Source organism: Cavia porcellus, unplaced genomic scaffold (genome assembly GCF_034190915.1).
Source record: "Cavia porcellus strain 051 isolate PalLab524CR breed Dunkin Hartley unplaced genomic scaffold, mCavPor4.1 scaffold_8, whole genome shotgun sequence".
In the NCBI taxonomy this organism is placed as follows: Eukaryota; Metazoa; Chordata; class Mammalia; order Rodentia; family Caviidae; genus Cavia; species Cavia porcellus.
The window spans coordinates 39,509,253-39,522,879 of NW_026947491.1; the positions used below are offsets into that span (position 1 = coordinate 39,509,253).

General features: G+C 42.3%; 1 protein-coding gene across 1 annotated transcript; it reads left to right on the forward strand.

Annotated features, from left to right (window-relative positions):
• Nucleotides 1-439: 439 nt before the first annotated feature.
• On the forward strand, nt 440-3,408 carry Ccdc184 (coiled-coil domain containing 184). Its single transcript, XM_003475833.4, has one exon. The coding sequence runs from the start codon at nt 1,610-1,612 to the stop codon at nt 2,192-2,194; it is 585 nt and encodes a 194-aa protein (XP_003475881.1). The 5' UTR covers nt 440-1,609; the 3' UTR covers nt 2,195-3,408.
• The last annotated feature ends 10,219 nt before the right edge of the window (nt 3,409-13,627 follow it).

Genomic DNA, 13,627 nt, shown 5'->3' on the forward strand with positions numbered 1-13,627 from the left:
GCTCTATCCTTCAAACAAGGGAAGAGAAAGTCACAAAGGCAGGGGACACTCTGTGAACACCAAGCAGGGGCCCTCACAGTCCTTTTGTCTATTCTCCCCCAGTAATTGTCAACAGTTTACCCTTTCGTTTGTGAGGTCATGTGCTATTCAAAGTTAGAAATACCACTATAAACTATCTGATCCAATCCCTAAGGATCGGTAAAATGATTTAGCTGAGATCTCTGGATCAGTAAGTCGAAGAAATGAAACTGAATCCAGGTCTTCTAAAATCTATTACATGTGGGGTGGAGAGTTCTGAATGATGTAATGGAACTTGGTTCTTGTTAAAAGTAGTCATTCAACAAACATGTTAAGCATTTACTTATTACTACGTGCCAGATACTATTTTAGGCGCTGGTGATTCCATGATGGAGGGTGCTGGGGAGACAAAATTTTCTAGCTGTATGAAGCTTTCATTCTCAAAAATTAAGTACTCAGCCTCACCATTCTGGACAAGCTCCCAATGACCTGGTTAGGAGCTGCTGGGTCCCCCGTGTGAATCCTGTTCTTTCTGAGCTCCGGTATTTTCGTTGGCAAGAGGGCTGGGTTACTGCAGGAGCCGAAGGGAGAGGCAGAACCTGCCCTTCCCAACCTTTGCACGGCCCGGGCTGAAGGGGCTGGCTCCAGAGCGCCACCGCGCCCCAGCTCGAGTCTGGGACGAATAGCCTCGGCCTCAACACTCCGTTTTTCTGCGGACAGCTGGAGGACAAGGAATCAGGACTTCGCTTTAGCGCCATCCCCGCGAGAAGAATGCTAGGTGCAGGTGAAAATTCTTCGCACACAGTCGATCTCAGCATCTGACATGCACACTGGGACAGGGAAATTCTCTCCCAGGTTCGAGAGGTTTTGCGGCAAACTGCTCTCTTCCTAAGACACATTGCAGCCCCACGCGCTTTCCAGCCTCGGCGGAGGCCACTGCAGAGTCCTCGCCCCACCCGCTAGCCCGGACACCAGAGCCCCACTGCAGCTTCCTCACCATCCTCCTCTTTTTCTTCTCCACTTCCTGGTTACCATGGAGACACACGTCACTACGTGCCGTGCGTCGCCTTGGAAACAGAGGAGCATCCACGGAGCCGCGGGGAGACCCGCCCCGGCCGCTCCAACCACTCTTAGGGCGCTGCCTTCGTAGCCGGGGGAGTCCCGGGTCCTACGCGCCGCGCCGCAGCCTCAGCCTCGAGCCGCTCCTCTGCGGGCGCCTCCCGTGGCCCGGGCCACTTCCCGACAGGCACTTTCCGCTCGTGGTGCCGGGAGGGCGGCGCGGACACGGGCGCAGGCCGGGAGGTGAGGCGGGGAAGGGCGCTCTGGCCCGGGGCGAGCCCGGAGACTTGGCCCTGGGACCCGCGCCGGGTCTGCGTCCCGTCGCCGCCTCTCGCTGGCCTCCCTCGATCCCGCGCGCGCCCTCCGCCCGGGAGGCGGCTCCTCCCGTCGGCTCCTGGTCCCTCTGGGGAGCCCTCGGTTCCCTCGGCTCCTCCCTGCCCCTCGGGGTCCTGTCCCCCTGCACACCCCTTCCCCCACCGCGGAGGCCCGGCTGGACGCGACCCAGAGCCGCCACTGCCCGCTTTGCCACTCAATGGAGGACGGGCTGCTGGAGATCAGGACCAAGGACGGCGGCGACATGCCGGTGCCCCTGGAGGTGTCCACCGTGCCGGCCGTGGGGGACGTGATCTCCGGGGAGTACAACGGCGGCATGAAGGAACTGATGGAGCACCTCAAGGCCCAGCTGCAGGCCCTGTTCGAGGACGTGAGGGCCATGCGAGGGGCCCTGGACGAGCAGGCCTCGCACATCCAGGTGCTCTCGGACGACGTGTGTGCCAACCAGCGGGCCATCGTCTCCATGTGCCAGATTATAACCACGGCGCCCCGCCAAGGCGGCTTGGGTGTGGTCGGCGGCAAGGGGAGCTTCCCTGGTGCCCCCCGAGAGCCGGAGACCCCTTCGCCTGGAATCGAGGACAGCGGCTTGCTGGGTCGCGACCTCGAGGACCAGGAGGACGACCAAGAGGAAAAAGAGATGCCCAGCCCTGCCACACCCACCAGTCACTGTGAGCGCTCCAAGAGCCCCTGTGCTGGTCTTCTTGGAGGGGACGGGCCACTTGTGGAGCCCCTCGACCTGCCTGACATTACCCTGCTGCAGCTGGAGGGCGAAGCCTCCCTGTGAAGGGACTAACTAACTTCCCGGGCTGGTTTGGGACTTCTGAGTGCATGACGCGAGGCGACTGAAGGACGCGGTGCAGCATGCTTCGCTCCGACAGCTGTCCCTGTGTATAAGCGTAGAGACTCCCTCCAGGAAGCATCGGTAGGGTGAAGGACTTTGGGAGCAACAAGAATTCTTTTTGCCCAACCAAGCGTGATAGCAAACTGGAGAAAGGTGAGGTTCTGGGAAAGGAAGTGCCCATCTCCCGGACCCCCAGCCATCCCCTCTCCTTACCCTTTTCCTCTCCGCAGGCAACAGGAGAACCCTTGAATTATGTAAATAAAATCTGCTTTTTCTATTCTGAAAAAGGACTTATCTAGGACTATGGCAAATAATGTCTAACGATTTACCTAAAATTGAGGCATTGGGGGAATTCTGTTCTGGCAACAGAAAATTTACCCTTCTACTGAAATCCAAGATGTTCAGTTCTCTGCAGAAGCCTCTCCCCCTCACAGATCTCTGCAGCTGCTGATTGGTAAAGAAAGCTTGAGGAGGGAACCGCAGCCACAAGAATCTGGGTGAATGGGGTTCTGAGGGTCCCAGGGCTGGGAGGAGCTGGCTATGAATGTGCATGAAGACAAAATAGCTCAACCTCTAGGATTTTGCATGCAGAACGGATCCTGCCTTGTCACTGACTTCATCTGGGATTGCTTTTCACTCACTGGGGCTTAGAGAACAAAGAGCCCAGTCCATAGGCAGAGACTTGGGGGTGCTCAGCAGTGGCCCAGATTTAGGGGACATTTGAGGGACTTTTGGGGCTTCAGCCAAAAACGTCTCCTGGCTACTCCTGCTTAACTTCAGTTCCTTTTTCTGTCAATATGTCCCTGCCTGCTGCCTCTCGGTGTTGCCTCCATAATGTCTTGTGTGTGTTATGTGTGTCTAATTGTGTAGTAGTGTGTGAGCCCTGAGGGGCAGGGCTTGTGGCTCTGGTGTTAGGTTCAGAGGGCTTCAGACTCTTCTGGGAACCCCAAACTATAATGGCACTTTCCTCTCTCTTCTCCCTTTTCCTCCTTCCCAATCAGGGCATGGAGCATGTGGTTGTCCTGAGATTCCTTAACTGATGTGCCTCCCTCCTACTTCTGAAGTGGTAACTTCGCGTGCCCATCCCCCTCTTTTGTGTATTTCTTCTCAATGCTTTTCTTGGTGTTAACCTTAATAAAAAGCTGTCATCTCCCTTTCTTGCTGACTGGTACTAAGGAAATGTCATGGGGGGCTACTGGGCCCATTGCATGGACCAGGTTTTAGTGGGAAATGTGGGAACTCTGCCTTCTCTCCTCTCTCCTCCTTTCCTGTGCCTCCAGTTTCAAGGAGTTGACTGATCCTGCCCTGGCTGGGACAAACACTGAAAACTCTGCCTGCTTTTTCTTCTGCCCTGGATCTTGTTCTCAAACTGGGTTGGGAAAAATGAGGGTATATGCTGAGATTCTCAGGCTAACAACAGCTGGCACTCCACACAAGCAAGAGATTTCTTTTCAATGAAGAGATGATTTCTATATACAAGTCCTGGAATAGCAGGCAGCACACCTGTTCACAGAAGGGTGAGTGGAGGGTATTGTTCTGGAGGGATTGCCCAGGATTTCTGGGCGTGACACATCATAAAGGGAACCACAATAACTGCCTAAGGCCTCTAGTGGAGGATGCCGGTAAGGTGTTCCCCAGAGAGCAGAGACTGACATCAGCTCTAGGTTGCTCCCTTGGGCAATGGAGATTTCCTGAGTTTTCCCCAGAACAAAATTTGAGAGTACAACAAGCTAAGATGTCTGTGTGTGTGTGTGTGTGTGTATGTGTGTGTGTGTATACTTGTTGCCTGTTGTAGAGAGGTAGAAACAGCACTGGTGACACTGATGTAAGTTTGAATTTGAGGTTCACCATTTAATTTACTGATGAATAAAATAGAGTTAAAAAGTGAAGAAATATATATAAGACCTCCTTGGAAAGATTGTTCAAATATTAGTCGGGGGTGGGGTGGTTGGTGACTGGCTTCTCTGGGAAAACAAAACCAAACCTGAGAAGGTTCTAGAAATTTTATTTTAATATATTCTTTTCCTATCTGAAGAGCCCTTATCTTTCAGGGTAAGGAAAGGGGCATGGTGAGATTTACAAGCTTAGCAAAAGTTTTTTGTCTTAAATGTCACATAACTTATGAGCCAAAAGTTCTTGGGGACCAGTCCTATGTGGAAAGGATGGTCAGGGAAACCTTCAAGCTATATAATGATCAGTAATATGTTCTTGGACCCTAGGAAGGGCAGTCAGAGTATAGAACCTGAGGACTGGGAGATGAAAGGTTATTGTTACGGTTCCAGAATTCAGCATTAATAGGAAGAATGATAATATTTATTGTTGCGTATTTAGTATATGCCCAGTTTTATCTGAAGGACTATTACTATTTTCACACAATGGTTCAGAGTTAAATCCAAAGCGTGCTCAAGGTCAAAGACTGGCCCTTGGCAAAGCCAAGACTTGGACCTGTCTGATTTAGAGAGCTCTCAATATAAAACACTCAGCTAATTGTTCCATTTGGATCTTTAGAAGAGATTTCAGTTCCCTAAATCAAGAGCCTAAAATAATCCTGTAAAAGAGAATCTCAATTAATTTATCTTCTCAGTTTGGGTAAGAAATTGCAGCTCAGATTTTGGTTAGTGACCTTTATCAGAGTCCAATGGGTGACAATACATAATAACACCAAGCAGATGGCTTCCCTGATCTGTTCTATGAGAGAAAGAACCTGATGCTCCCAGACACTTCCAACACAGCTCTGTCCTCACTGTCCTTCCTATTCCCTGTAGCTCAGATTATTATGTGAAGTGAATCTCAAGGGCAGTTTAGTCCTTGATAAAGTTCTAGATGAGTCCTTTAACCCTGGCCTTCATTTCAGTTCCTTTCTACACCCACTGTTCTAAATGTGCCCTAGTTCCGTAATGCAGGGCCTCTTAGAGATTCTCTGACTATGCTCCCAAGTCCAGAGACAGAAAAATCTCTCTAGAAAGAGCATTCATCACCTTCTTCAGTCTCCAGCACCACCATCTCACAGGGACTCAGCCCAGGTTTCTCTGGACATCTGACCTCCTTTTCCCTTCCTGGCCTCTTATGTTTCCTGTTTGGAATGCTCCTAACATGTGAATTTCAGCTGGGATTTCTAACCAGAGACTCAAGGGCAAGGGTCACTACCGAAATTCAGGGGGCCCCAACCCCTTGAAATTGAGTGCAAGTGTATACACTTTCTAGAGAGAAAGTCCCTTGCAATGTAAGAATGAAGTAAAAAAGGTAAGAACCACTGAGCTAAAGGGCAATGAAACTTTTTAATTTGAAACGAATCAAAGAAGAAATGAACCTGATGCTTCCAAGAGCTTCCACAGTATTTCCTACACTGAATTCAAATTTACATATAAATCTGCTGTAAAAAAATTCTAATCTGTTGATCTACATCACGTACTAAAAATCTTGTCTCCCACTGATTGCAAGTCTGCCGCCATTCAAGGTTTGCTAGACCACTGTTGATGTATGTGAGGCAGGGAGGTGACCTTTCCATGTCTTTGTACTGGGCTGACATCCAACACAGCAAGTACTTGTATCCCATTGTCACTCTCACCTGGTACTCCCCTCTCTCACTGGTCATCCTCTTAAGATGTTACCCTCTCAGAGTTTAGCAGTTAATCTCAAAATGAATACACATGCACCTCCATAGAAATTAGATACAACTTTTGCCTGGCACAGCCAAAATCTGTTCTGAGAGAATTATTTTCCTTATGATGGCTTCCAACATAAACACACAGTTTGGTATGATCTTAGTACCATTGTAGATTATATTTTCTCCTTGATTAATGTAATGAAATGGGTCACTTAAAAGTTTTCCCAGAACAAAGCAGCTGTTCTTCCCCAAATGCATTTGTGTCTGTACTTGAAAGTCATACAATCATTTGCCTTGAAAAGGCAGGTTTTCGTAAACACTTTTCCTTATTTACATGCTTAGAAATTCAGGCAGGGAACTATTGAATGATAAGAAATAGTAAGACATAATAGAAGAGTAAAAGAAGTGTCCTTCAATATTTTATTCTAGCTACTATTTTTTCTCACTTCTAAATTGTCCCCAGAAGATGAGTTCCCCCAAAAAATAGTACTTCTGCTTGGAAGTGCTGTGCTTATGGAAGGAATCTTGCTCCGTAAATAACGCAGTAATGGTGCCACCTATCGAAGAATAGACACATTACAAGGGGAGCTTCAAAGTGAATTTATTTATTAAAAAAAATTTTTTTTCCAAGTGAGTTGATGACTTTCACTTCAGCAAATGCTATCAAATGCCTACTAAAGGCCTGGATCGCTGCCAAATGGTGGGTGTAGGGAGAGCTGGAGAAACTGAATAAGTAGAATGTACCTGCAGAATATAAAAAGCAACTGCAATAAACTCCTAACTTGTTTCTCCCAGCCTTTCTCACATAATTGTAATCTGAAGATTAATCTTTCTAAACCAGGGCTCTGATCAGCCATTTCTCTCAGCAACCTGCATCATGTGTTGGTATTCCCTGAGCTAACTATAAAATCTGGTGTACATGAAGGGGAGGCAATCAAGGTCATTTCTAATAAGGCCCTGGCATCCATCTGTGCCTGTGTATTTTATTTCCCATCTAAATATTTAGATGTCATTTCACCAGGTCAGAAGCCCTTATGATCCAATCAGATGCAGGAATAATTTCTAAGGCTGTACCAGAGTCTTTAATCCCTGGGTAAGCAGTCTGGGTGAGTCCTCCTGACCTTGGAACCCATTTCTCTTAGTCATTCTTCCTATGTGCAGTCAGGTGCAAGTCTCTCCTTTAGAAAGGGACTTCTGCAGCCATGATCATATTCACTAACCTCTCATGTGATGTCTAGATAGACTACTTGTTCCACTACTTTCCTGGTCTCTTTCACCTCTCTCATGCTACCTGTGAACAGAAATAATGTGCAAAGCTTTTTAATTATGAATTTGTATTTTTATCGATAGGAACATTGTTCACGATTTTCATCAAATTTTTTTTTCTTTTGAGACAGAGTCTTGCTGTGTAGTTCAGGCCGGCCTTGAACTCACTGTATAGTCCAGGCTGGCCTTGAACTCATGGCTATCTTCCTGTTTCAGCACCCCCATCCCCCCCTCACCCTGCTGCCAGATGCTGGGATTATGGGTGTGTGCCACAACACTCAACTTCTTCAAATTCTTAAAGGGGCCTGTAAAGCCAAAAAGGGTAGTAAAGCCTATAGTCAAAATATGCTACTTGCTGTTTCCCCAGGATGTCCCTCATTTTTCGTGTTTGGTTCTTTGGTCATCCTCTTTACTGTTTGTTCTATCCATCCTGTCCCTGTCATCCACTCAATCCTACCCTTTCTTCAATGCTTTTCAGTGCTTTTTCTTCCTAGAGTCTTTCCTCATGGCTTTTCTTCCTCTGCTCAGTGTCCAAAACTTTTTAGTTATTACTATTTTAGGGACAGTAACTCTGCTTTGCCTTCTATTATTCTTTATGTGCATTTGTTGCTTCCTTTTCCAAAGAACATGAGAGCTGGGACAGATAAATAGTCTCTAAAATGTCTCCCTTATTTTGCTGACATTAAGGCATTATAGAGTGTGTGGCATATCACCAGTTTAGGTACCACTAAGAAAGGAAAAACTGTCACTTAAATGATCATCATAATTTTTTATCAGACATTTTTAGAAATAGGTCTTTGAGTATCGCTATTGTGGACACAGATGTAACCAAAAGCCATTATGGTATTACTATTACTTCTTCACATTGACTTTGACACTTCAGAATCCTTTTGGATTTTGGTGTTGTCTGTATTTTCCTATGTATTTCTATGCTGTGTCATGTTGAATATTTGTGGAGCAACATTTCTTACAAAGAAAAAAACCTGAGTTCTCCACTCCCATCTCTGGGAATGTCCTCCAGGCTACAATATCTAGACTACAAGTTTTAGCACGGGTATTTTTTTGATTGTGCCAGAAACTATTCAGGAAAGCTGTTTAAACAGCAACCAGAATTACCATTCCTTTAAAAGGGTCCTTAGAATGGCTGTTGAACTAAAACATAGGGGGTTATAGAGTTTCAGTCAAGCCACATAGAGTAACAGCTATGTTCAAGCAGGTGTACATTTGGCAATTATGTCCTGAATGCTGCTTGACCAAGCATTGTACCCTGCTATCAGTCATACAATGAATTTCATTTCAAAGAAGTTAACATATGCTGGAATTTTGGGTCATTAACCTATAAAATCAGTAGTAAAGGAATTTTGCAATATTGAGCAGAAATGTGTTTAATTGTTTATTAAGAATATTAAAAGTAAATTTAAATTTTAGAGTTGAGAATTTTTAAAAAAATGTCAATTTTTGGAGCCTTTGAAAGTTTTATTGCCAAAAGGAAAGTTAGTGATGATCATATAGCTATTGTATATGTAACTCAGATATGTGAAGGGATTTTCCAGGTCTGTTAGAGATCTGATTCCATTTGATTTAAATTCCAATTTTCAAATCTGAGATGTCTATAGCATTCCATATGACTTCTGCCTTTTGTGGTTTATTTTCACATGTTTTCCTTTGCATCCATATCCCAGAGCCTTTGCAGGCTGCCTTGGTTTGACTCTTTAGCATCTCTAAGACACACAAAACAAATTTTACACTGGTTTTAACAAGAAATATAATCCTACTATCCCTTAAAATTTTTTTAAATTGTAGACTTGAATAAAAAAATGGGGTGGGGAGCAGTGCAGGAAGGGAACAGTAATCAGCGGGAAAGTTCCACAGGTTCCTTTACCCTACTGTTTCTTTAAGCTCTTCCTCTTCCCTGCTTATTTTGGACAATCAAGCAAATTCATTCTCACATCTTGAGAAAAACAGTTGTTCTCTTAGGTGGGGGTAATTTATTTTATTTTTAGCCCAATTATTTTGTTTAAAATTATAGTCTATTTCAAAGAGTACTGCCAATGAATAAATATTGTGTCATTGGACATAATTAAGGAAGTAGATGGGTAATGTGCTCAAGGTGGCATAGTTAATGACGGTGTTGGAAACAGAATCTTGTTACCTAAATTATCCACACATGCCTTTTTTCCCATTAAATGATACTTCACTGTACTCTGTTATAAATGATTATAATATGCTCAGAAGAGTCAAAATATCTTTCATAAGAGGCAAACAATTCTTATGAGTGTGCTGGAAAAAGACATCGAAGATGAGGACCATGCCTGAGTGAGCTGTTGGCACGTTTTTACCAACTGCCTGCTGTGTCTCATAGAAGCGTTGGAACAGACTCTGAGAAGTTGTGTTCCCTACATTTAAGGGGCATGTAGTGTCTACTGATGAGAGGATGATATGTTCTTGAACTGGGGTAGCAGATTGAAGGGAAAATCTGTTTTCTATGAACTTTGCTACCTGAACTGAGAACATTACAATTTTTAAATGGGCTTGCTGTATACAGGAGAGTAGATGTGTATGCTGGTAGGAAACAGCAAAATGGAGATGTAAATTTTAAAAAGTGTACAGAAAACCCATAAAATTTTATACCACAGATGACATCCAATATACCCTGGAAGAAAAGTAATAGCAGAGACAACATCTCATAATTCACTGGAAATGTGAGTAAAAAGTGGTTGAAAACAACAAACAGACAAAAAAACCCCAGATAAACTGATTACATAGGAGCTCTACATTAGTGCACAAAGTGCAGGTAACATAAAAATAGATTTTGAGATTTTAATACAATGACAAAAGTAAAATCTCACCGATATAAAGAAACACAGGATGAGATGCATGCTTGGAGCATGACAGTGAAAGCAGATTAATTACATTGTTCTAAAGAAACAACTAAGTTCTGATGAGCAGCTGGAAAGAGGTTTCTGATCAGGGAACACATACACATATTTGTGGGGGAAGCTACTTTTAGACAGAAGCAGTTTCTTTGATATAATCTCTAAAAAGCTAGCCCTGGCCTCTGCCATTTGTAAAATTCAAGGAAGAAAAAAGGGAGAAAAGGGGTCAGGAGGGAAGGAAGGAACAGAAGAAAGAGACAAAAGAAAATAGGAGAAGTAAAAAAAAAAAACAAAAGAGCAAAGGAAGAAGTCACATCTTACATTTTGAAAATATTTTATGATATTTTATATCCACAGTAGAAACAAAAAGAATAATTTAGGTAAGGATAAAGGAGTGGAAAAGAAGTGATATCATAAAAATATACCACAGGCTGTCAAAACAGGTAAACTAAGTCACAAATCTCAACAAAAATAATGAAATTTAGATAAAATTCAAATTCCAGAAGGGGCAAGGGAAGTTAATTTAATGAAAATGTCATCCCTCAGAAGAAGTTGACACAGCAGAGATTGCTACTTTGAATCAAATCACGTCCCACACAGATGGAACTGATTAATTAAATGAGAGAATGAGGGAGAGAGAGAGAGAGAGAGAGAGAGAGAGAGAGAGAGAGAGAGAGAGGAAAATCTTGAGAGAAAGTAACCATGCCATTGAATTCCTGATAGTCAAGGAGATAAAATAATATGTATGTGTAAGGATACAAGAAATTGCCTTTAAATAGTTAAAATAAATGATTTTTATAGCTCAAAACTATATGTGGGAAAGTCTCAAGATGAAATTTAGTCAATAAAATTACTTTGGAGTTCAATGAAGAGGAGTGGATGGAATAGCCAAAGGGATGTGACCAATGAACTCAGATTTAGAGATGTCAGGCATGACCAAGAGAGCATATCTCAATGCTTTGAAAAGTACCCCAAGGCACACATTGAGGAGTCTGATTACAAAAGAATTTAAGTATTTCTGTTCTATAGGGCAACATGGACAAAGTTAACACACAGATGAAAAGAATGGAGAAAATATTTGCTTTGGCTAAAACAAGGCAATACTGTATTTCTAGACTATACAAGCAAACAAACTGGGACAAGACAGAAACCCACTAGGAAAAAAAGGCAAAGATCATAAACAAGCAATTTACTGATAAGGAGCTTACATTGCTACACTTGCCACTTTTGGAAAGCAGGCTAGCATTATTTAGGTACATTAGAGTCATAGCCAGCAGCCCAGAAATTCCTAAGTCCAGAAGGGTACTGAAATAAAGATATTCAGTGCAAAGTTACAAAGAAGTAGGTGGATATGAGAACAACAGGGGAGTTTATTGTAGGAAGAGTGGATAAGTACAACATAATTCCTACTAAGCATCAATGTGAAAAAATTGATTATGAATGTTAATACCTGGCTGAAAAAACTGTGCCCAGTGCAAAAAACTAAGACATAAACTGAGATACAGAATGAGTAGCTTTAAAGTACATTTAAAAATACATGCCTGCAAGACAGTAGTTATATTGAGAAAACACATGAGCAACATGCACATTAAGTATACACAAAAATGCCTACCATAAGGAGGAAAATGAAAATGGAGATGAAGGAAATAAATAAATACAATAATAATATCTTCATTTGTAAGTACCAATAATGGAATGGGAGTATTATTAACTCAATCCTTAGAGGAACAAAAGCACCAACAAAACACTCAAAAATAGGATATCACCTGGAAGACGAAGGATTGGAGGGCAAAGAAACATACAAAAACGGTGATGCAATGAACAGCTACTTTGAAGAAAATAAGACATAATAACAGCTAGTGCCGATTTAATACCATCTTGTCTTAAAGCCACACCAAACTGTGGCTCTTCTGTCTCCATTGATTTTATCATGTTGTAGCTTGCTGGATTTTATCGTATGTGGTAGTATAAACAAAAATTATTATAGGCAAAGAGACAATATAGAAACCATTGATCATTTTTTCTGTTAGCTGGTTCTAAATACTCTACAATGCTTTCATCCACTTGAATGGTGTTACACAGTCTTGATATGTTTGATGCTATAGCATATGAAGTCATATTCAAATATTTCAAAGAAAAAGACACTATGGTAACTACTATTAAGTGGGGTTATTTGGTGGTGAAGCACTAGGTTGCTGAAAGTGTCATGCTTTAACCTGTATTGTTATGATGTTATGCTCCCTTTTATCTCATCCTCTCCCTTGTTCATTAAAAAATTATTAAATTTTTTAAATTCCTTTTTTAAACTAAGGGGAAAAAATCAAAAATCTAGCAGGATATATTATATAGTAACTTTTTTGATTTCCTATCAACTTGAAGTCCTGTAATACCCCCGTTATCTTGTTTTGACTGATTAGACTCTATTCTGCTCTGTATGAAAGTATCAAGTGTCAGAGTATAGGCAACTACTTTGAAGGCAATAAGATTCAATATGATGCCCATTCTGGTTTGACTATTATCCTCTTGTGAGATGCTGTAAGATTTACAAAGTTTAGGTTTTACTGGTTTTGTTCTCTACTGTTTTGTTTAACTTTATAATACCTAAAGAGATAGACAATTCTTCTTAAGGATGCAAGAGGCATTATGGTAACCATTGTTGATAACCTTGTACTCTGTTTTTACATCATGTGCTATGTCTATCCTTGGTTTTGACTGACAGCTTTGTTTTATCATGCTTGATTTTATTCTCTTAAAAAAAAGTAATAAGATCTAAGGGAACAATAAAGCCCAAAATGTGTAAATTTTGTTGTAATAAAGAGAGGGAAAGAAAAGTGCCCTGAAGGATACAACAGCAAGGGTGTTTAGGTGTGTTACATAGAAGACCACATTAATATTTTGGATTGGATTACTGAACACAACTGTGTGCAGTCTCACTGTTTGAATGTTCGCTTTGTGTGCTTTGATCCTGTGACCTGAAACACCGTTTCTAAGATGATAGCGAGTAATCTATAGCTTACAGTTTTTTGTTTTTTGCTTTTCTGTAGTTCTGAATTACTTGTACCCTTACACTGTTTTGTTTTGTTCTGCTTTTTTCCTTTTAAATAAAATAGTAAAAAAAAAGAAATCTATTTGAAACAGCTTTAAGCAAAGAATGGAGTTTATTATACATATGTAAGGCTATTTCACAGAATTTAAGAGCAAGAATGCAGCTGGGTCTGTAAGGCTGAGAAAATTAGGGCAGCCACTATTTCAGGCTTTTTCTCTGTAGACATGGTCTTTTATCTCTGCTCCCTTCTGTTCTCTGACTCCAAATTATTCTCTTTACATGTTAATCTTATCTGCTTCTTCATGTACATGGCAGAAGACAAGTGCTTCATAGCCGAGTCTCTGCCTATTCTAATTAAAAATGGCCTTTTCCATTGTATCACACTCCGATTCATAGGAGAGATGTTTTAATTAAGCTTGGCTGTGTCAACTACAGTGATGGCAGGTGGATGGATATCTCACTGTGGTTGGTTACTAGGAGCCACTTCTGTGGGAGAAGACGAGGGTTTTTAGAGAACAGGCGGCATGATATGTCAGATACTCTTCAAATGAATGAATGAATGAATGCATAAATGACAGTAA

What these genes read in the sequence shown, in the direction of transcription:
- Ccdc184 (XM_003475833.4), top strand. Translation starts at nt 1,610, where the DNA reads ATGGAGGACGGGCTGCTGGAGATCAGGACCAAGGACGGCGGCGACATG.